At 50.1% G+C, this 23,787-nt stretch overlaps 1 protein-coding gene across 8 annotated transcripts in view; it reads right to left on the bottom strand.

The window, feature by feature from the left end:
* Positions 1–23,787, bottom strand: part of huwe1 (HECT, UBA and WWE domain containing E3 ubiquitin protein ligase 1) — a 273,934-nt gene that overhangs the window by 20,265 nt on the left and 229,882 nt on the right. For all 8 annotated transcript variants that reach the window (XM_080182805.1, XM_080182808.1, XM_080182807.1 and 5 more), the window contains 11 exons: positions 20,016–20,123; positions 16,168–16,467; positions 15,418–15,664; positions 13,002–13,120; positions 12,007–12,245; positions 10,599–10,887; positions 9,808–9,907; positions 8,440–8,992; positions 6,902–7,361; positions 2,990–3,108; positions 1,762–1,918 (listed from right to left, as the gene is read on the bottom strand). In XM_080182805.1, the coding sequence (XP_080038931.1) occupies positions 1,762–1,918; positions 2,990–3,108; positions 6,902–7,361; positions 8,440–8,992; positions 9,808–9,907; positions 10,599–10,887; positions 12,007–12,245; positions 13,002–13,120; positions 15,418–15,664; positions 16,168–16,467; positions 20,016–20,123 (2,691 nt within the window). The remainder of the gene's footprint in view (positions 1–1,761; positions 1,919–2,989; positions 3,109–6,901; positions 7,362–8,439; positions 8,993–9,807; positions 9,908–10,598; positions 10,888–12,006; positions 12,246–13,001; positions 13,121–15,417; positions 15,665–16,167; positions 16,468–20,015; positions 20,124–23,787) is intronic.

Here is a 23,787-nt window from a genome sequence, read left to right as displayed (position 1 = left end):
CCCGGAGGGCAAAGGAAGCAAACACAATTGCTCATTTTTTAAGAGAAGAGTTGGCCACATGTCTGATGATGAATAAATCTGCTGCTAGATCTGGGTAAGACTGGGGGCAGGAGCTCTGGTCATACAACTCCCTCAAAAGGAGCCAGCACAGGCGTCCCAGGCAGAATGACCACCTTCTGTGCTGTTTGATGCCATGATAAAGGCTGGGAGATGCACAGAGGTGTTGGAGAAAGCTGAGCAGCCTGAAGTGAGCGGTCATTCCACTATCAAAGTGTTTACTGCGATTTGCTAAAAGCTCTCATGTAGCTCAGTGTTTGAGACCTAACCCTTACTCCTCACCCCCAAGCTAACCATGTGGGCCCTTAGGCCATGTGCTGATTAGAAAATGGATTGCTCATTGGACACACAATCTTGCTCACAGTGTGCCCTGTGAACTTTATCACATTTAGACATTTGTCAGCAAAGCAATGTGGTTGACAACAAGAGGGCAGCTAATGTCTCCAGAATGATATCGGTGGTTTTGTTGGCTTCCTCAGGGAAGTGTCAAATGGAATTCATTGCAGCGAAGAGTCAGGTAACGCATTTGGGGAAGGCAAACAAAGCAAGAAAATACTCAATAAATGGGAGATATTGAGAGAGGGTAGAGGAAGAGAGAGACCTTGGAATGCATGTCCACGTGTCCCTTACAGTGGCAGGACAGCTGGATAAGGTGGGAAAGGAAGCATATGGAATGCTATCCTTTACGGGACGAGGTATAGAATAGACAAGCGGGGTGTGATGATGGAACAGGGTAAAACGATAGTCAGGCCATGGCTGGAATCGTGCGTACAGTTCTTGCTGCCACATTAAAGGAAGGACATGATCAGCTGCAAAGAGTACAGAGGAGATTCACAGAATGTTGCCAGGGCAGGAAAATGGCAGCTGGGTTGCTTTCTGTAAAACAGAGGCAGCTGAAGGGATGAACTGATAAAGGGCCGAGACAGAATAAACGGGGAAACTCTGCTTACTCTAGCAGAGAGGTCAATTTCCAGGGGGCACAGGTTTGTGGTGAGTGGTAGAATGATTAGAGGGAATATGAGGAAAAACTTCTTCACCCAGAGGGTGGTAGGTGTTTGGAATTTGCTGCCTGGTTTAGCGCTGGAGGCAGTAACCCTCAACTCATTGAGAATGTACCTGGATCTGCAGTGCCGTAATCTGCCAGGCAGTGGCCCAGGGATTAGAGAGGGTAGCTAATTTTTTAAAATACTTTTCAGCATGTGCAGGCACGATGAGCTGAATGGCCTCTGTCTGTGCTCTAACTCATGAGAAGTACGTGTTTATTAAAACACATACTTGTGGCTACAATGCTGAAGTAACCTCACACTATTCAATATTACTGGGCAACAAGCACAGTCACAATGGGCTGATTGGCCTCCTGTGCTACACGATTCTATGACAGTCTCAGCAATAGCAGTGAGATCTCCTCCCTTGGAGAGACGCTCTCAGCAGATAGTAACAAAGCACCTCAAGTGTAACTAACTGAATGTTAAGCAGCTATGTTTCAAAATAATCTGACTCCACACAGTTAAAGTGACATGAACAGGCACAGTGAAATAAAGAACAAATTAACTGAACAGAAAGTACATGGGGACTCGAGTTCTGAAGGTCGATGTGATTAACAGGGGCCAAGGCACATCTGGAGGAATCGGAAGCCCCTTGACTCTCCACACACCTGCTTTGGATCTAAGTGAAGAATAAAAAGTGGAGAGAGGAGGTTGGTACCTATCTGTTGGCAGAGTGTGTATCCCAGCTGGCGAGCTCCACTGAGTAGCAGCTTCAGGACAGTGTCCCTGGTTCCCGGCTCCCCTCGAGATAGCTGAAGCAGAATGTTTGCAGCGTCCTCCAGACCTTCTTCTGAACATGAGTGGGAAGTTAGCACCTGGACAGCACAAAGCACAGGGAAGTGTTACTGAAGGAACACAACGATGGCCCACATACAAACTCTCAGCCCCCACCCCCACCAGCTCAGCATTCACCCCCTCCTTCCATGTGGGAAACAGAGTGGATCAAGAATCGAAAGGTTGGCAGCACAAACTCACTTCCCACAATGGCATCAGGGAGGGGAATTTAACTTCAATTGACTAATTAAATCAGAGATAAAAAGGTTGTCTCAATAATGATGACCAGAAAATGATTGTCATAAAACCCCATCCAGTTCACCAACGCCCTTTAGGGAAGGAAATCTGCCACCCTTACCTGGTCTGGACTCCAAGTGACTCCAGTCCTACAGCAAAGTGGTCAAGTCTTAACTGCCTCTCTAAAATTGCTGAGCAAGACACTCAGTCCTGTTCAGGGCAGCAGCAGCAAAGGGGCAGATGCTGGCTTCATGTTCGATGCCCACAAAATGTAAAAGAACGCAAACCAAGGCCTGCTCACCCCTAACTGGCCAGTGTCACAGAGACAGTTTGTATCGCAAATCCAAGTCAGAGAGACTTACAGCATGGAAACAGGCCCTTCGGCCCAACTGTAAACTACGGACTGGTGCTTTTCACCATCACACACACACACCACAGTCTATCCTCGGAGGGAAGAGGTGCCAGCTCTTAGGGAGAAAGAGAAGAAAGGGCACAGGGAGCAGAGAGGCACTGGGCAACCCTAGGAAAGTCAGTCATGGGGAGAACACGCTGACTTGGATTATCTTCCGATGATTCTGAGCAGCTTCTCCATGGAAGCCTTGACTGAAAGCAGTTTGTAAAAAATGTGCACTTGTGTCCCCAGCAGGGGAATTGGGCAGTTGAGCAGCAGGCAAAATACAAACTGCAAGGAAAGACACCACTGGGAGCGAAAACACCCGTTGACTGGGCGTTAGTGATGGACCTGGGCAAGAGATGGAATGTCACACCAGGGAGACAGAGGGACAGCGTCTGGAAAAGGGAGGGAGCAACACCTCCCATGCTAGGTTCTGGCTGATGGAAGGGAAAGCATACAACAAGGCCAATATCAACCATACCTCCACAGAAAGCTGCAGCTGTTTCTCTGTCAAACCAGAATTCTGGATCTTGCTGTCGTTGGTACTGGCTGCTCCTTCGGATGTGGCTTTGGCCGGAGACTTAGCAGATTTCGGAGGTGCTGGCAAGAGGTGGAAAGGAAGTTAAATTAGTTGAAGCAGCTGGGACACAGAAGAGTTTGATGAGGACAGTGTAGAGGGAGATTTACTCTGTATCTTACCCCGTGCTGTCCCTGTCCTGGGAGTGTTTGATGGGGACAGTGTAGAGGGAGATTTACTCTGTATCTAACCCCGTGCTGTACCTGTCCTGGGAGTGTTTGATGGGGACAGTGTAGAGGGAGCTTTACTCTGTATCTAACCCTGTGCTGTACCTGTCCTGGGAGTGTTTGATGAGGACAGTGTAGAGGGAGCTTTACTCTGTATCTAACCCCGTGCTGTACCTGTCCTGGGAGTGTTTGATGGGGACAGTGTAGAGGGAGATTTACTCTGTATCTTACCCCGTGCTGTACCTGTCCTGGGAGTGTTTGATGGGGACAGTGTAGAGGGAGCTTTACTCTGTATCTAACCCCGTGCTGTACCTGTCCTGGGAGTGTTTGATGGGGGACAGTGTAGAGGGAGCTTTACTCTGTATCTAACCTCGTGCTGTACCTGTCCTGGGAGTGTTTGATGGGGACAGTGTAGAGGGAGCTTTACTCTGTATCTAACCCCGTGCTGTACCTGTCCTGGGAGTGTTTGATGGGGGACAGTGTCGAGGGAGCTTTACTCTGTATCTAACCCCGTGCTGTACCTGTCCTGGGAGTGTTTGATGGGGGACTACATCTGCACAGTCCCACAGTCTCCCCGCTCGGAGCGACTCCCACAGTCTCCCCGCTCGGAGCGACTCCCACAGTCTCCCCGCTCGGAGCGACTCCCACAGTCTCCCCGCTCGGAGCGACTCCCACAGTCTCCCCGCTCGGAGCGACTCCCACAGTCTCCCCGCTCGGAGCGACTCCCACAGTCTCCCCGCTCGGAGCGACTCCCACAGTCTCCCCGCTCGGAGCGACTCCCACAGTCTCCCCGCTCGGAGCGACTCCCACAGTCTCCCCGCTCGGAGCGACTCCCACAGTCTCCCCGCTCGGAGCGACTCCCACAGTCTCCCCGCTCGGAGCGACTCCCACAGTCTCCCCGCTCGGAGCGACTCCCACAGTCTCCCCGCTCGGAGCGACTCCCACAGTCTCCCCGCTCGGAGCGACTCCCACAGTTTCCCCGCTCTCCGGGTAATAACATTTCTCCTGAACTTTCCCAGTTGGATACATTAGTGACAGTCTTGTACTGATGGCCCCCAAGCTCTGGTCTCCAGCAACAGGTGGAAATATTTTTTCTCACATCAACTCTGTCAAATCCTTCCATGATTTCTATGGCTTGAAATGGGATACTCCTCAATCTGTCTTCTGGAGAGGACAGTCCCAACATATCTGTTCACTACAACCTGCCAGTTTAGCCAGCAGCCTTGTAACTCTGCCTTGTTTGCATCTTCTCCAGTGTCTCTATCAATGTGGTGATCAGAGCTGTGCACCATGCTCGAGAGCAAGATCTACAACATAGAACATTACAGCGCAGTACAAATCTTTCGACGTTCGATATTGCGCCAATCTGTGAAACCAATCTAACCTACACTATTCCAATAACATCCATATGTTTATCCAATGACCATTTACATAAGAACATAAGAAATAGGAGCAGGAGTAGGCCATCTAGCCCTTCGAGCCTGCCCCGCCATTCAATAAGATCATGGCTGATCTGTTGTAGCTCAGTTCCACTTTCCCGCCCTCTCCCCATAACCCTTAATCCCCTCTCTTATCAAGAACCCATCAACCCGCTTCTTAAAAATATTTAGCGAGGCAGCCTCCACCACTTCAACGGGCAGAGAATTCCAGAGATTCACCACCCTTTGAGTGAAGAAGTTCCTCCTCAACTCCGTTCTAAACCGCCTCCCCTTTATCTTGAGGCTGTGCCCCCTAGTCCTACTGTCTTTTTTGAGCGGGAAGAGTCTCTCCACCTCTATCCTATCCATCCCATTCATCATCTTATACGTCTCAATGAGATCTCCCCTCATTCTTCTAAACTCTAACGAGTACAAGCCTAGTTTATTCAGCCTCTCCTCATAGCTCAATCCCCTCAACTCCGGTATCAGCCTAGTAAACCTCCTCTGCACTCCCTCCAGGGCCAAAATATCCTTGCGCAGGTGCGGCGCCCAAAACTGCACACAGTACTCCAGCTGCGGCCTCACCAATGCCCTATACAGCTGCAGCAAGACCTCCCTACTTTTATATTCAATCCCCCTCGCTATGAAGGCCAGCATCCCATTCGCCTTCCTGACCACCTGCTGCACCTGCAAGCTGGGTTTTTGCGACTCTGTTGGCAAGTCTGCTACTGTCACAGACAGGGCATTCCACACCCTTACTACTCTCTGAGTAAAGAACCTACTTCTGACATCTGTCCGATATCTATCACCCCTCAATTTAAAGCTATGTCCCCTCGTGTTAGCCATCACCATCCGTGGAAAAGGCCATTACTGTCCACCCTATCGAATCCTCTGATCAATCCCTCTACCAATGAAAGCTAACACACTGTACGCCTTCTTAACAACCCTGTCAACCTGGGTGCCAATTTTCAGGGATCTATGCACATGGACACTGAGATCTTTCTGCTCATCCATACTACAAGTATCTTACCATTAGCCCAGTACTCTCTACTCCTGTTACTCCTTCCAAAGTAAATCACTTCACACTTTTCTACATTAAACTCCATTTGCCACCTCTCAGCCCAGCTCTGTAGCTTATCTATGTCCCTCTGTAATGTACAACATCCTTCCGCACTGTCCACAACTCCACCAACTTTAGCGTCATCTGCAAATTTACTAACCCAGCCTGCTATCCTTTATAAAAATGTCAAACAGCAGTGGCCCCAAGACAGATCCTTAGGTACACCACTAGTAACTGAACTCCAGGATGAACATTTCCCATCCAGCTAACCAATTCCTGATCCAAACCGCTAAATTACCCTCAATCCCAATGCCTCGTATCTTCTGCAATAGCTTACCATGGGGAACCTTATCAAACGCTTTACTGAAATATATCTAGCCAAGTTCCATTACAGAATTTCTCTACAACCAAAATCAACCCCAGTGTTTTTCTTATTTTTATTCTCTCAGTATTCCCAAGCCGCCTGACTAAGATCAGATCTAGGTGCAGGAGTAGGTCACTCGGCCCTACTCCACCATTCAATAAGATCATGGCCGATTGGAGTTGATGTCACAATCCACTTCCCTGTGTGTCCTCGTCCCATATAATCCTCGTCCCACTCTCAATCAGAAACCTGTCCAACGCACTCCTGAATATATTCAATGATCCACATTCCCTGCAGCCCCTGTAGGGAGGGGGAATTTCCACAGAGTGACCACCCTCTGACAGAAAGACTTCCTCATTAACTCCGCCTTCAATAGGAGACCCCCTCATTCTGAAACTTGTGCCCTGACCTCCAATTCTCGATTCCCTCCACCATGAGGGGAAAACATCCTCCTACTGAGCTCTCCTCAAAACTGAGCGTGTTTCAATGAGCTCACCTCTCATTCTTCCAAACTCCAGTGGGTACAGGCCCTTGAAAGACAAAGGAGCAGCCCAGTGAATCTTCTCTGAACTGCTTCCAATGCAAGTATATCCCTCTGTGAGCAAGGAAACCAAAACTGTACACACTTTGGTCACCATGTGTAAGGGTTTGTACATCAGCATCCCCTGAGGTCCCTTCGCTCCTCTAACCCCACATTTAGACTCAATTCCCAAGGAGGATGTGGCCTCATGCCTGTCATTATTCAGGAACTATTCTACAGGACAGGCCAAAGGAAGCTCAGTGAGAAACACGAGCACGCTGACTTACAAGTGACGGAGCCGACGAGTGTGACTTCGGCTGCGCCGCTGTGATTCACTGCCACCTCTGTCGCCTTGTCGGGCAGCGCGATGGAAATGAGGGAGAGCAGGCGCAGCAATTTCTCAGTCAGCAGCGAGCTGCGGCGGATCACCGGGTGTGAGAGCATGTTCATCAGCTGACCCAGGGGGGATGACTCCAGGCTGCACTGGCTGTTCTCCCCCTCGCTGTTGGAGGAAGGTGTGGTCTTGACTGAGGTCTTGCCTTTCCGGCTGACGTTCATGTTGTCCAGTTTGACTAGCAAGTCCCAGAAGTCAGTGGAGATGCCCAGGCTGGGGTTGGCGCTACTGCCCCCTCCACCCATAGGCTGACCAAGGCACGGGCTGTTGGCAGACTGTTTGCTCAGTTTCTCCTTATCTGTTTCACCACTTGCCTCTTTGGTCCTCTGCTGCGTGAAATGACTTGGGAATACCTGGAACAAAACAGTCAGAGTTGGTGACAAAGCTAACAGAATAATTTTTCCATCTCCCCACACAATCACGTAGCTCCTAGGAGCACAGACTACTTAAATGCTGTCTCTGGGAGTGTTTGATGGGGAGGACAGTGTAGAGAGAGCTTTACTGTGTATCTAACCCCGTGCTGTACCTGTCCTGGGAGTGTTTGATGGGGGACAGTGTAGACAGAGCTTTACTGTGTATCTAACCCCGTGCTGTACCTGCCCTGGGAGTGTTTGATGGGGGGACAGTGTAGAGGGAGCTTTACTCTGTATCTAACCCCGTGCTGTACCTGTCCTGGGAGTGTTTGATGGGGACAGTGTAGAGGGAGCTTTACTCTGTACCTAACCCCCTGCTGTACCTGTCCTGGGAGTGTTTGATGGGGCACAGTGTAGAGGGAGCTTTACTCTGTATCTAACCCCGTGCTGTACCTGTCCTGGGAGTGTTTGATGGGGGGGACAGTGTAGAGGGAGATTTACTCTGTATCTAACCCCGTGCTGTACCTGTCCTGGGAGTGTTTGATGGGGGACAGTGTAGAGGGAGCTTTACTCTGTATCTAACCCCGTGCTGTACCTGTCCTGGGAGTGTTTGATGTGGGACAGTGTAGAGGGAGCTTTACTCTGTATCTAACCCCGTGCTGTACCTGTCCTGGGAGTGTCTGAAACTCTCTATCAAACCTCTATATAATTTTAAAGATACCTATTTCCCAGCTTTCTCTTCTCTAAAGCAATATTCACAGTCTTTTTGCTCTTTCCTGATGGAAAATGGCTGGTATAAATCCACTAGCCCTCATTCAGAATCTCCAGATCTTTTCTCTCATATAGTTTAATGGAACTTCTTTTCAGTTCTAGCTCTCCAGAAATGAAACCCAGGGATATGCTGGCATTAATATGGATTTATTAACCACTGCCACTCCTTTTAACCAGCTGTGTATCTGCACCCAAAGATACCCTTGCTGCTTGACTCCATTCTTTGAGAACTGAGTGCTCTGCCCTAGTCCTCCTGAACTCCCTGGTGAAATGCACAGTCCCTAATAAGGGAAGCAGGCGGCCTCACCTTAGCGAGCTGTATGAGGGTGTCCAGGACGTGTCGACAGACCACAGGCGCAGCCTGGGGGTGGATGTGGACGGTGGAACCACAGCCCATGTGCTTCTCCGAGTGCTTGCGCCCACCGGACCGCTGGATTTGAAAGATGTTAGTGCGGCAGCCCAGGGCGGCATCCATGGACACGGAGAGCCAGGATAGCTGGCTGGTGGTCTTGGCTTCCATCTTGTGAAGCAGGTCCAGGGGCCTGTGCTCGTGGGCAGCGGCATGCATGCCTGCACCTGGCTTGGTGGCTTTCTTGCCCTTCTCCTCGCCATGCTTGGGGGTCTCGATGCATAGCTCGCTCTCACTGCTGCGCTGCAGGATGGACAGAAGACTCTTGATGACCCAGTTGCGTGTTTGCGTGTGGTAGCACAAGTTGCGCAGTACCCGGTGGAGGCGGCTGGTGTTCAGCTTCGGTTCATCCACAAAGAGCAGGACCAGGAGGCAGGACAGGGCTTCATGGTCCAGGAGGAGGCGGCCTCGCAGCCGGAGTAAACTGTCCATGTTGCTGCTGCTCGATGCTCTGTAGGAGTGCAGCAAGTGTCAAATAAACATCAGCTGATATCGTACATCACTCCAACATCACACAGAGACACTGCTACACTGAACTGTACAGCACCAGAAAATCCCATACAGCCTTCGTGCTTTTCCAAGCATTTATCAAATTCCCTTTTGAGCACAGCGGCTGAATTTGCTTCCACTGCTCTCACAGGCAGCGCACTGCACATCACAATAACTCAGTGCGCATCTGTCATCTCCCTCTACTTTCATTAACCATTTTCAATCTGCCCTCACTGGCTGCCAATAATTCTGTGCAAACTGTTCCTATTTTCTTTATTTAACCCCTCCATGACTTTAACATCCTCTGTTAAACTTCTCTGTTCAAAGCAGAATAACCCCAGCTTCTCAAATCTCTCCATATAACTGCTGCCTGACAGCACCAGGCACCCGGGTTCAATTCCCGGCCTCGGGTCACTGTCTGTGCAGAATCTGCACGTTCTCCCCGTGTCTGTGTGGGTTTCCTCCCACAGTCAGAAAGACGTGCTGATTAGGGTGCACTGGCAATATTAAATCCTCCCTCAGTATACCCGAACAGGGTGTGGCGTCTAGGGGATCCTCACAGTAACTTCACTGCCTACTGGTGACACTAATAAAGTTAAGAAATAAACTTTAAAACTTTACATTTTAACAGAATTGCTGTGAGCCTGGCATTATTCTGGTAAATTGCCTCTCAACCTGCTCTGCTCAGAGAACAATCCCAATGTGCGCCCAACTGACCCAGAACGAGGACCCAAACCTGGTGTTGGGACCACAGAGATGTGGGCCCTGGTGCTGTACCTGTTGTGGGTGCTGCTCCCCCACTGAAAGGCTCCACTTCGCTGCACGGCCAAGCGTGTGTACTGCACCCCGCGGTTTCCTCCCAGACGGCCGGTGAAGCCTGCGGCACAAAACGGCAAGTTAGGAATCGTGACACATCCCGCCAGCAGTGCCAGCGGGGATTTACAAGGGCACAGATAAATGTGGGCATGCTTCAATGCACTACAATACTGTACACGTGACTGCCCCGCTCTGGGTGGTAAGGTGACCTATGCTGACTTTCAGAGTTTATACAGCTTCTTGCTACACCTCGGGAGAGCTTTGCAGACCACCGGTTACTTGCAGCGGGAAAGTGGCGCCCTGTGTCGGCAAAGTCACCATGGAGACAGTTAACCAATTAACCATTTTTCTCCCCTGGCACTTGTACAGGCTGAGGGAGGTCAAACAGAGTTGCTTCCCCTGTTGAGACCAAGGCACCAGGCTAGATGTGCCAAGTTTCTTTGGTTTTGACTGGTACCGCACTGTGAATTGTGGGCACAGGGCAGAACTCGTTCAGTCTGCACAGGGCCTAAAGGTCCTCCCCTGTGTTTACCCCCACCGGGGATCACCTACACAAATCGCTGGAGTAATCCACTCTGCTTCACCGAGCCACAGAGCATATTGTCAATTTTAGTCGCTCGTGTCTGGAGTCACAGGGAAATCCTCCTCCCAAACATAGGCACTCGGGGCAGCACTGTCCACCCACACAGAAAAACCAAATTGGAAACTGAGAGAATTCGAAGACAGCGTGGCTGAGGAACACAGTCACGTACCTGTGCTGCGCAGAATGGCAGAGAGTGCGGACGAACTGCTGTGGCTAAACAAGCGCTCATGCATCAGCTGCCTCTGCCTGGCCTCCTGTTCACGGCGCAAGGCCTGAGCCTCAGCCGCAATGTCTGGTGGCATCACAGCCAGCACGCTATCCTCCATGTCTTCTAGCACACTCCGCCGCAGGTCACTTGGCAGGGTCTGGATAAAGGTGACGGGGTCCATGGGGGTGTCAGGATTGGCTGTCTGTGCCAGCTCTCTCCGCTGCTGTTCCACTCTCTGCTGGGCAAGTACCTGGATGAGAAGGAAGGGAATGGGAACGGAGAGAGGGGGTGGGGGACAGAGAAAACTATCACACACACTGTATCAGGAGACAGAGCCAACGCCCACTGAGGGCAGGTGGGAGCAAGAGGGGGAGGAGGGGAGAGAGGGGGGGAAAACAGAGAGAGACAGAGAGAGGCGGAGAATGGTGGGAGAGGAATGGTGAGGCCAGAGAAAGGAGAGGCCAGAACCATACAATCCTACAGCGCAGAAGGAGGCCATTCGGCCTATCAAGTCTGCATCGGCCACAATTCCACCCAGGCCCTATCCCTGTAACCCCACCCCGAGGCTGAGCAAATTCTCTCGCCAACCGTTCAGGGCTGGCAGTCTCAATCCATGTTTTATGATTCGCTGATTCTCTGTGTGAGGAGTGAACTGGGCAGTGGGTTCAGCAGTAAACACTCCAGCACTCACCATCCATACTGCCCAGCTCTGGGGAGTAAGTACTGGAAGCAGAGACTCACAGAACAGTGATCAGCTTCAGGACAGAGGCTGGGGGTGAGACAGGAACCGACAAGACATTCTGATATTGAGTGGACATATTTGACCTATGGGGGCAATCTAACATGGAGGAATGGGCTTTATGGGAGGGGGGGGGTCATCATCAGTGGAAACAGCAGAGACAACACCATTGGACATTTTCATTTCAGAGTCTATATGGGAGCCCACTCAATAATGCCGGGGGGTGGGGAGGTCACAGAATCCCTACAGTGCAGAGGGAGGCCATTGATTCTGCACCAATAACATACACCGTGATGGTGAAGGATGGCTGCCCTCGGGAAGCGGAGGGAAGGATCCGGAGGGGCAGAGCTGGTTGCCAGGTGGGGTGGCAGCATTGCCCTTTGTTGCTGGTTTTGAAGAAGTGCCTGAAGTTTGTGACACCGGGTCCAAGGAGACGTCTGATTCCTTTTCTGGGAAGTGACCGTGGAATGTGCCTCGGCCACCCTCTCAGGCAGCTTGTTCCACAGATAGGCTGGGATTAAGGAACACCCTCAGTGGTTAGAATTGAGTGCTGGATACTCACCTTCCCGACACAATAGACGTCAGTAAGAGGATATTATTTGATTTTTCTATAATGAAGATGGGTCCTACCTCCTCCTGAATGGCTGGTGGGAGAGCTGCCAGGAATTCAGGGCTGACCTCGGTAACGGCCTGGTTTCCGACCAGAGTAGCCGCAGCAGCAGCAGCAGCAGCCGCGGCCGAGGCTGCCACGGTAGCTGCTGCCCGGTTAGGGGGCCGGATACCCAGCTGGTTCTGCAGCACCTCACGCCGGATGTCCTCAGGAAGGGCGGCCAGGAAAGAGGGGTCGACACCCTCGGGCAGGTTGATTCCTGTTGGGTAGCAGAGAGAAAGGCGTGGCAGGTTCAGACATGGCTCGCAGGAAGCAAACCAGCCATTATGTGGCACTAATGTTGGCACCCAGCCCGCCACCCCCACCCACCCTGAAAGGCAGGAAAACAGCATGGAATAGCCACCCATTCCAGTCCCTCTCCTAATCAAGCACACTCATCTCAATTTCAAATCCAGCAGCTCCCATTAGTGTTCAGAATCAGGAGCCTTGTCCAGCTAGCTATTCGCCTGTAGAGGCCATCACATCACAACCCAATCACATCCATGGCCGACAGCGACATGAAGGAGGAAGTGGGGACAAACAAGAGCCAGGCGGCCGAGGCTGCAGTGTGTGAGGCAGACTGGGGAGACAGGGGTCACTGTTAGCTCTTAGAGCACACTTAAAAAACATATCCATTTAAATTAGACTCTTTATTGCTCCCTCTCCACCTCACTACAACACAAATCCCACAGGGGCTCCACATCCAGCTGAAATGAGGCCTGATTCTATACACTCAGTATCTCTGCCTCCAAATATTTACCCTTTGTCAAACCACAAAGATAAAACTGAAATAAAAGGCAGGTCCAGCAGAGTTGGGTTGGTTCCTGGTCTGGAGGCCGTGTCCAGGGGGCATAAAGTCAAGCCAAACCCATGGAGGAAGGGAGGCCACAGAGCAAACACAGGTGGAAGTATTAAATAAAGGCAGCACACATGAGAGAAGGGAGGAAATAAACTCAGAAGCTACCGTGTTGCATACCAGCAAGTGGGTCTTCCTCGCTGCTAGTAGTGGAAGGCTGTGCATTGGCCGCTGTTACTCCGGTTCCTGGTGCAGAGTCTCTGGTAGGCACGGCCACAGCAGGGATGGAGGATGAAACACTGTGGAGAGAGACAGAAAAGGGAGAGCCAGGTCAGCTTTCCATCTGGAGATGTGTGTCACTGCCCAGCCATGAAGTGTGGAGTCAATGCTGCTCTCTCACTGACAAGGTGTTTGGAAGAATGAAGAATAGCAATGGCGGAGATGGTGGCATAGAGACAATGTCCTTGGACTCGGTCATTCAGAGACTCCAGACCCACACACTCTTCCCCTGGTTATCCCATTAATGTGCTTCGAATGTTTTGGGATTTTTCCTACTTTTACCAGCCAGAACCCCCTCTTTGCTCTAATCATTTCTTTCATAAGCTTCACCCTGTACTTTCTACACTCCACTAATGCTTCCACCGAATGGCTCCCCTTGCACCTGCTGAAAGTCTTCCTTTTCCTTCATCGTATCCTGAAGATGTCCAGTCATGATTCTCTGGGCATCTTACCCCTTCCTACTGAAGGAGCAAGTTGGGCCTGTACTTTCCCCATTTCCTTTCTGAACACTTCCCACTACTCCCCTGTAGCTTTCCCTACAGTAGCTGCTCCCAGTCTACCTCGGCCAAATCCTGCTTTTTCCACTGAAACCTGTTCTCCTGTTTTTTTGCAGCTTGCCTTTTCTTTGCAACAATACCATATTGTGACTGCTTTTACTAAAATGCCCGCCCATCACCATCTCAACCACGTGTCTGGCTTCATTCCCCAGAATCAGGTCCAGCACTCCCAATCCCTTGTATACGCTGATCTAAAAGTTCTCCTGTACACATTTCAAGAAATCTATTCGATCTGAGTCCCTAACACGATTAATGTTGGGAAAGTTGAAATCACCTCGTAATTACCCCATTATTATTATTTTTACACAACTCTGTAAATTATGGACAGATTTACTCCTCAATATTCCTCTGACTATCTGGGGGTCTATAATAAACACCTAACAATGTGGCTGCCCCTTTTTTATTCCTGAGCTCTACCTACAAAGCTTCATTTGATCTCCCCTCCAATATATCACCTCTCCTTCCTGCACTAACTGCCTCCTTCACTAATAATGCAACGCCTCCTCCTCTTCTACCCCCTTCCCATCTTGCCTGAAGACTCTATATCCCAGAATGAGCTGTCAATTCTGCCCCTCCCTCAACCACGTCCCTGTGATGATTACTACATTTCACGTGTCAATTCTGGCCTTTAACTCATCTGTTTTACCTGTACCACCCCTGGAATTACAAGTCGAGGCCACCCAGCCTTGCCTTACTCCCTGTGGCTTGATTTCTTACTGTATTATGCTGTGTCCCTATGCTGCTGTCCTCACCCCACCTGCTGAATTAGTTTAAACTCTTCCCAACAGCGTGAAAATTCTCTCCCCTCACACAGCAGTGGGGGCTGTGGCTCACTGAATATATACAAGGTTGAGTTGAACAGATTTCTGATTGACCAGGGAGTTGAGGGGTATGGAAAGGAAAACGGAGCTAAGGTCACATTTAGATCAGACTTGAACACATTGAGTGGCGCAGCAGGCTTCAACTGGCCTTCTGTGCCTAAGCACAGAGCTATCGAGGCTGTGAGGTGGGGGGTGGGGAGTGGGCCGCAAGCTGAAAATTTCTGAGATGAATAGATTTCTGCTGATAAACAATCCAAAATTTATTTGAAATTCATTCACGGAATGAGTGTGTCTGTCTTGTTACTCCAGATTTATTTAATAGGGGAATACCACAGTGGGCTGTGAATCAGTCTCCAGCTCTAGATTACTGAAGCAGTGACATGACTACACTTCAGATTCCAATCAGTCCAATGGAACAGCAGAACCAGCTCAAGGGGTTGAGTGGCTACCTCATTTCTGGGTAAAATTTCAAACACAGGTGGCCAACTCTAGAGCATTTGAAAATCACAGGAAAGATTTCCTTTTTAACCCTTCGCCATGAGCCCATTTCCCCAGGCCACACGTTAACTGCCAGTGTCGATGTCTTGATACAATCTGACTCCTGGATAATGTGACTATGGGAGGAATCTGTGCTGTTGGGAGTTAAAGTCCTCAATGAGACTGTGACCAAAATTGTAAACTGAATCTAAATAATCTAGTCAGCAACGTACACACAAAAATTTTGTTCGAAAAGTCACTCCTGCCCACTGGACCATGATTCCTGCACTTGGTCAGGGCTCCAGTATCAGACCCAAGAGTGGACAGGCCCGCTCAGCTGGTTAATTTCACACAAAGTGCCCAGGATTGTATCTGGCACAGGAGCTCCCAGGCTTAGGTCAACCCATATACAGCGAGATTCCACCAAGCAGCAATGTGAAGAGCCACTGTACCAGTGCTCACCTCTGCTCTCCAGCCGGCCCTGACTCCGCTTGTCCTTCTGCAGCAGCTGTTGACTCCAAGGGCGGCCCGCCCGTCTCTTCAGCCACTGGCCTCACCTGCTCAGTTCCTCCTGTGCCAAGGCCCTCTCCTGCTGTTTCCTCCAACATGCCAGACACTGGGCTGCTCGTGTCCATAGGAGAGCCCTCCAGCTGACTACCCACCGTCACCAGCCCTTCCGAACCCTCCACTCTTTCTGGAGACTGGGAGGCTGGGGGTGAGAGAGACAATACAGGTTGGCCGGGAAGGTGGGGGGGCGGTGAAGAGAGAGAGAGAGTGCAGGAGAAAGCAAGAATTAAGCACAAGTTATCCACCATGACAATTTTAACACGAAAACAAAATAAAACCATTTCACCATTAGCACTCGTGATCTTGTGACCAAATAATCACTCAAAACTACAGACTTTCACTGACAAAGTCAGCTATGGTTTACATTAAGTTATCTGTCACTCACCTAAAGGGGGCCGCCGCTGTTTTGAACAGCAAAACAGGCTCAAGGGGTTGAATAGCCTCCTGCCATTTCCACGTATTCCCATACCTATCGCAGCTCTGGGACATGTGTGTCATGTCACCCAGCCAGCCCCCCAGACTGTAGTTGCTTGTCACTGTGTGCGTGCGTGTGTGTGTGCGCGCGCGCGCGGGGGGGGGGGGGGGGGGGGGGGGGGGGGGAGGAGGAGGAGGAGGAAGAGGAAGAGTGCCCCATATCACACATACCTGTGGTCGGAGCCGGTGACATTTCCATCTGCAAGGCCTCGGCCTCTCCGCTCGGTCTGTCTGCCACCGTCTCGATAGGCATCAGGGACTGTGCCGTCACATCTTCGGCAGGGCTCATCTGCAGCGACGAGGCCTGGCTTCCGGGCTGAAGGGTAGTCAGAGGCTGCTGTGCGGTCTCCAGAATGCCTAGGGCCTGGCTTTCGGCAGCAGGGGTGCCTTCCATCGAGGCTGATGCTGGAAGGAAGTTCTCCAGTCGGGGAGTGTCCAACCCAGTGGAACCAACGACAGGCTGCTCTGCGTCTGGAAGTAAGGTTTAGAAATAAAGGAACACCTCAATTTATCCTTGTTAAGGAACACTCCTCCAAGTTAAAAATGCAGCACTGTGATGTGTTGTGCAGGATTCAGAGGGACCCTCTTATAGGGTCTGTGTCTGCGATTCCCCCACACGGTGGCGGGACGGGACGGGGGATCTGCGATTCCCCCACACGGTGGCAGGACGGGACGGGGGATCTGCGATTCCCCCACACGGTCATAGGATGGGGAGTCCTTTCTTTGGAGGAGAGACTTGAACATTTATTTGATTCTGTGAGTGAAGGCATTAGGAGTCCTAAACCCCGAGCACAGTCCCCCGTGACGGTTCGGTTGGAGAGGAGGAACCAGATAAAGCACAATCCAAAACAAGCCCTCAATGGTAGATCAGGTAGAATATATGCATATGGTATCAACAGCTGGCATGGCAGCTGAAGCCTGCAGCATGAGCTGAGATCTCCAGTCAAGGTTTCCTTACCACTGGAACTGGGCCTCCCCCATGCCAAGGACTGTCCGACTGATGTGCAATAGCATTCCCACACAAAAAGATGCCCCACACCGGCCATCTACCTTTGGGGAAACTAACACACCCTCCACAGCAATGGGCGAGAGGTGACGAGGACAGAGCGTGAGATCTGGAAGTCCCTTGCTTTGGACTGGCAAGGTGGTGATGGAGCTTGATTCACCCATCTCGCTCTTGGAATAGGAACAAGAGAGTGTCTTAGCAGCTTTCTTCATGACTGAGTAGCCTTCTTAGGATTGCATCAGCCCACCCCGCACAGGGAAAGGGCTGGAAAAGGCACCCTAAATGTAGTCTGTCCCATCTGCAACCAGGCTGGGAAACTACATCCAGTATTCAAAAGATGAAGATAACCTCAATCTCAGAATCTGGAATGGACAGACACTCACAATCAGCAAAACACACGATCAAAACGGAGAACTGCCACTGGTGCCCGGGAAGTCAGGCACCTCAACACTGGCTCTCTGGCAGGGCAGTAACATCATAGAACAGCTGAAGGAAGATGGTGGTGCTTTCATCATCTTCAGAAGAGGAAAACACGAAGATCAGCATGGAATTGGATTATCAAACTCGTCAACCAACACTGAGCTCCCTGTCAGGCAGCAACGAGCGCCTCAAGATCTTCTGTCTACAACTTGCCAAGAACCAACAGGCAATATTCATGAGTGCCTGCAGCCCAATCCCTGCTGCCAGTGCTGAGTCCAAAGGCAGTTTCTACTCTACCCTGGACATCATATTCGCCTACATTCCTAGAAAAATATCATCCTCCTTGAGGACTTCAACACCAGTGTTGGAAAGGACTCCCAACTCTGGAAAGAAACCATCAGAAAGGAAGGAGTTGGGAAATGCCACACCCACAGGATTCTCCTGCTCACCAGATGGACGGAACAACAGTTTGCCTAAGTTCCGCCTAAGTTCAAGACTTCCTGGAGACATCCACACTCGCACTGGCACATGATCGACTTTCTCACTGTTCAATGCTGAGACCGAAAGGAAGCCCTCATCACCAAAGCGACGATCAGTGCAGATGATACCTGGATAGGCTACTGGCACATCACTTCCTTACATGCATCAAACTCCACCGGGAGCAACAGAGGGAGAAGAAACAGCACAGAAAAAATAACACTCTGCAGCTTCAAGAACCAAATCTCCCAGTGAACTTCCAAAAATGTATTTTCCAAAATCTCCAAAGTGTTCATTCAATGGAGTGGAGGAAAGTTGGGAAGAGCTGAGGACAGTCTCGAGCTGTGAAGAAACCATCAGCTACAAGACCAGGAAACACCAAGACTGGTTCAAAGAAAGCAACCACACCATTCATGACCTTGTTGACAAGAGGAGGAAAGCTCTATGCACCCGGTGGAATGACAATACCAGCAAGGCACAGAGGGGAGCTCACAAGCCAGCAAAGGCAGAGATACAATGAAGAACTAGGGAAATAAAGACCAATGGTGGACTGAGGGCACGAAGGAGCTACAACTTCTCACTAACAAGCATAATACCAGGGACTTCTTCAGTGCCACCAAGGCAACATATGGACTCGAGGTCTCTAAGCAATGCAGAGTAAGGACTGAATGCACTTGAGAGACAGAGAAAACATCAACCTTCACTGGAGAGAACATTTCAAAGATCTCCTAAAGCATGAAACAATTGTAGATGAGGACGTGTTAGAGGAAATCCCCCAACTCCCTACCAATGATGGTCGCAGATTCCCACTAGCTGTGCATGAAGTCAAAGGTTCCATTAAACACATGAAGAATGGAAAAATCCACAAGAGTGGAGGGGATTCCAGCAGAGAGTTTCAAACTTGGTTAAGAGCTCACCTGTCATCTTCATTGGCTGAAAAGCTGGGAAGCAGAAGAAATTCCTGCTGATCTCAGGGATGCCAACACCACCATCACAAAGTTCAAGAAAGGAGACATGGGAAATGTGGGAGGTTACGGGATAGGGCAGAAACGTGGACCTGGGCAAGATCCTGTCAGAGAGTTGGTGCAGATTCAATGGGCCAAATGGCCTCCTCCTGCACCCTAGGGGTTCTATGGAGTGGAAGGTTTGGGTTCACTCTGCTCTCACGGAGAGCTATAAATGGAGAAGGACGGTGCCAAAGGCTGCCTCGACTCAAACAGCTTTCTAAGGCCAATTCTTGTGGCATGTCTCCAATTACTTTAATCAACACTGCTCAAGGACACAAACCATTGCAGGCAGAGATATTTTGCATGATCAAAGAGATATCAGCTGGACAGATTGAAGGTTTGGCAATCGACGATACCCAAACTTTCCAACTTCAAAGATTCACAAGGAGCAAAGCAGCGATTGAGAAACATGAGCTCCAGTCGAAGAACAGGCGCTTTAACATTATTGCGGAGAATGACAAAAAGAGAGGCAGAAGATAGAAGACAGAGAACCCTGCACTGCATCCCCATCAAACACTCCCAGGACAGGTACAGCACGGGGTTAGATACAGAGTAAAGCTCCCTCTACACTGTCCCCCCATCAAACACTCCCAGGACAGGTACAGCATGGGGTTAGATACAGAGTAAAGCTCCCTCTACACTGTCCCCCCATCAAACACTCCCAGGACAGGTACAGCACGGGGTTAGATACAGAGTAAAGCTCCCTCTACACTGTCCCCCCATCAAACACTCCCAGGACAGGTACAGCACGGGGTTAGATACAGAGTAAAGCTCCCTCTACACTGTCCCCCCATCAAACACTCCCAGGACAGGTACAGCACGGGGTTAGATACAGAGTAAAGCTCCCTCTACACTGTCCCCCATCAAATAGGTCATCCCACCTATTGAGCCAAAATGTTGTCCCAAAGCGAGGGTGCGATGGTCTGGAACATGACGCATGGCCTCCAGGAGGTTCAATGATGGGATTGAATGGTTGGGAAGGAAAGAGGGAATCTGGGAAAATGCTGATTTAAAGACATGCTGCAGCACTTGTGTAACAGCCCACTCCCCACCTTCCTGTGGATTTGGTGTAGCGGAGATACGGTGGCAAGCACCATACAGGTACTCACCTGTTAATTGGCCATGTGTCCTCATGGCTTCCAGTGCTGCTTCTGCAATCGAGGCGGCCATGTTGCTGATGGCTTCGTTCGTGGCTGTCAGGGCACTGGAGCTCACACCTGCGAGAGGGTAACACAGAAAGGTATCAAGGCTGTTGAAGGGCTGCGCGTGAGGGGGTTTGGCTAAGATAACCAAGAGAGGAGGGCACAAAGTGAACACACAGCAGAATTTCACAGCGTAGAGAAAAAAACACTGAACAAACAGACTCTGAGGAGAAGCAAGTGGCGAGCAGTGAGAATGATTCATAACTGTTGTGGACAGTGTGAAATAAACTGAAGACAAACCAGCAGAGAGGAGCACTGGGAAATGGTCCTGACCGATATGGCTTTTCAGCTGTTCAGATACATCTGATCTATAAATCAGGAATTACTTCCATTCTATTAGTTCTGCCTAGAAAAAACATTACTCTGTATCTAACCCCGTGCTGTCCCTGTCCTGGGAGTGTTTGATGGGGGGACAGTGTAGAGGGAGCTTTACTCTGTATCTAACCCCATGCTGTACCTGTCCTGGGAGTGTTTGATGGGGGGACAGTGTAGAGGGAGCTTTACTCTGTATCTAACCCCGTGCTGTACCTGTCCTGGGAGTGTTTGATGGGGACAGTGTAGAGAGAGCTTTACTCTGTATCTAACCCCGTGCTGTCCCTGTCCTGGGAGTGTTTGATGGGGGGACAGTGTAGAGGGAGCTTTACTCTGTATCTAACCCCGTGCTGTACCTGTCCTGGGAGTGTTTGATGGGGGGACAGTGTAGAGGGAGCTTTACTCTGTATCTAACCCCGTGCTGTACCTGTCCTGGGAGTGTTTGATGGGGACAGTGTAGAGAGAGCTTCAACCTGTATTTAATATTTTAGGGATGTTCGAGGATCACTTACTATTGTCTCACTGTACACTCATTTGCATTTGAATTGGAATTTAAAAAGTCAAAACCAGTGGGCAGGCACCTCTTTTAACATTTCCCATCACACGCTCTGAAACTGCACCACGCAGAGTATCCACCTTCACAGCCCCAACATCAACCACTGCCTACAAAGCAGTGCACGCCTGTTGGTTGCTTGGCTACTCAGCGAGGAAGGCAGTAGGTTGTATAGTTATCTCCAAGCAGGGCAAAATAAAGAAAAAATGAACAGGGGGAATCACTGCCCTACAACTATACAACCTACTACCTCAGCCTGCCGACGCATATCGAACCAGTCATTCATCTTCCAGGGTTAATAACAGTTCAAATCCAAATGCAACCTCTGTGGTGGCTGAAACTGGACACTTCATCTTACACTGGGCTTTTCTGGAGTTCAGCAACTCCCCCATTGCCTCCTGGAGCATGTGACAAAGATTCAAAAAGCACCATCTGGAACATTCGGTCAACTTGTCTGTGCCAGCCCTTCCTCTATACAAACTGTCTCCCAACTCCCTCATATCCTTCCTCTATACAAACTGTCTGCCAACTCCCTCATATCCTTCCTCTATACAAACCGTCTGCCAACTCCCTCATATCCTTCCTCTATACAAACTGTCTGCCAACTCCCTCATATCCTTCCTCTATACAAACCGTCTCCCAACTCCCTCATATCCTTCCTCTATACAAACCGTCTGCCAACTCCCTCATATCCTTCCTCTATACAAACCGTCTCCCAACTCCCTCATATCCTTCCTCTATACAAACCGTCTCCCAACTCCCTCATATCCTTCCTCTATACAAACCGTCTCCCAACTCCCTCATATCCTTCCTCTATACAAACCGTCTCCCAACTCCCTCATATCCTTCCTCTATACAAACCGTCTGCCAACTCCCTCATATCCTTCCTCTATACAAACCGTCTGCCAACTCTCTCATATCCTTCCTCTATACAAACCGTCTGCCAACTCCCTCATATCCTTCCTCTATACAAACCGTCTGCCAACTCCCTCATATCCTTCCTCTATACAAACCGTCTGCCAACTCTCTCATATCCTTCCTCTATACAAACCATCTGCCAACTCCAGCTTCTCTTAAATACATTTCTGCTATTCATCTCACCTTGGGAGCATGCCAAGTTCTCACCATGCTCTGGGTGAAGAAGTTTCTTCTGCATTGCAACCCACCCCCACCACACCTTCTCCCTGGTTGGATTTGTTAATGATTGGTTTATATTGATGGCCTCCTTAGCCCTGGGTGCCTTCTGTAAGTGGAAATATCGTCTCTACGTCTTGCTAATCAGAAGCCCATTCATCATTTTAAAGACATTAACCAGGTCACCTTATTCAACCTTCTCTTTTCTCCAGAAATGAACACTGGCCTGTTCAATCTTTCCTGACAGGTATAACTTCTCACCCCTGTGCAATTATGGAAACACGGCAAACACCTGGCGCACACAGTGCCCACGAACAGCAATGTGACGATGATCTGATAGTCCATGAACACAGGGTGGGGGGGAATCTGCCAACTCTGTTTAAGAGCAGCATGGGGAGCCCTGCACCTGCACAACACCTTCAACATCTCATTGCAAAGACAGTATCTCCAGCAGTACAACACATCTCCAGTGTCAACAACTCACTAGCTGTGGGCAAGTGAAAATCAGGCATACAGTTACACTGTAAGGAAGTGACTTGTGTTCAAATGTCCTGATCAGTTTGGGCACGGATACTGTGCCAGCCAGTTGTGATAGTTTCAAACAAAAGTAACTGAATCGACACACAGAACCTTATCAGCTGTGCACGTGAAGACCACACAGCCTTGGAGCTTTGGCAGGCCAGTTTACCACCGTAGGAAAGACAGTAGATTGTATAGTTAACTCCGAGATCGGGTATGACCCTAAAACTATACAACCTACTACCTCATCCCAAAGGGCACCATTCCATGTCCAGCCACTCAGCGACGCCTGGAACTGCAGAGTGAACAAGTTAGCACAAAAACGATACAAGCAGAGAAATACCAAGATCAGAAAGCAGTGAAGGCATGTGGGGAAAAGATAGAGGCACAAAGACAAAACTTTACCTGATTTCCAACCCACTGCATCTCCTGCACTGGACCACAGGACACACAATTTGCTCCAAGCTACTGTCAATTGCATTGCTGCCTGATTATCAGAGGGTGCACAAGCACAGCTTCGTATTAATTATCTGGATTCAACTTTACTCTGTATCTAACGCCGTGCTGTACCTGTCCTGGGAGTGTTTGATGGGGGACAGTGTAGAGGGAGCTTTACTCTGTATCTAACCCCGTGCTGTACCTGTCCTGGGAGTGTTTGATGGGGGGACAGTGTAGAGGGAGCTTTACTCTGTATCTAACCCCGTGCTGTACCTGTCCTGGGAGTGTTTGATGGGGGGACAGTGTAGAGGGAGCTTTACTCTGTATCTAACCCCGTGCTGTACTTGTCCTGGGAGTGTTTGATGGGGGACAGTGTAGAGGGAGCTTTACTCTGTATCTAACCCCGTGCTGTACCTGTCCTGGGAGTGTTTGATGGGGGGACAGTGTAGAGGGAGCTTTACTCTGTATCTAACCCCATGCTGTACCTGTCCTGGGAGTGTTTGATGGGGGACAGTGTAGAGGGAGCTTTACTCTGTATCTAACCCCGTGCTGTACCTGTCCTGGGAGTGTTTGATGGGGGGGACAGTGTAGAGGGAGCTTTACTCTGTATCTAACCCCGTGCTGTACCTGTCCTGGGAGTGTTTGATGGGGGACAGTGTAGAGGGAGCTTTACTCTGTATCTAACCCCGTGCTGTACCTGTCCTGGGAGTGTTTGATGGGGGG

The sequence above is a fragment of the Carcharhinus amblyrhynchos genome, unplaced genomic scaffold, assembly GCF_965287045.1.
Source record: "Carcharhinus amblyrhynchos unplaced genomic scaffold, sCarAmb.v2.hapA scaffold_90, whole genome shotgun sequence".
NCBI lineage: Eukaryota > Metazoa > Chordata > Chondrichthyes > Carcharhiniformes > Carcharhinidae > Carcharhinus > Carcharhinus amblyrhynchos.
This window is presented reverse-complemented; position numbering and strand designations above follow the sequence as displayed.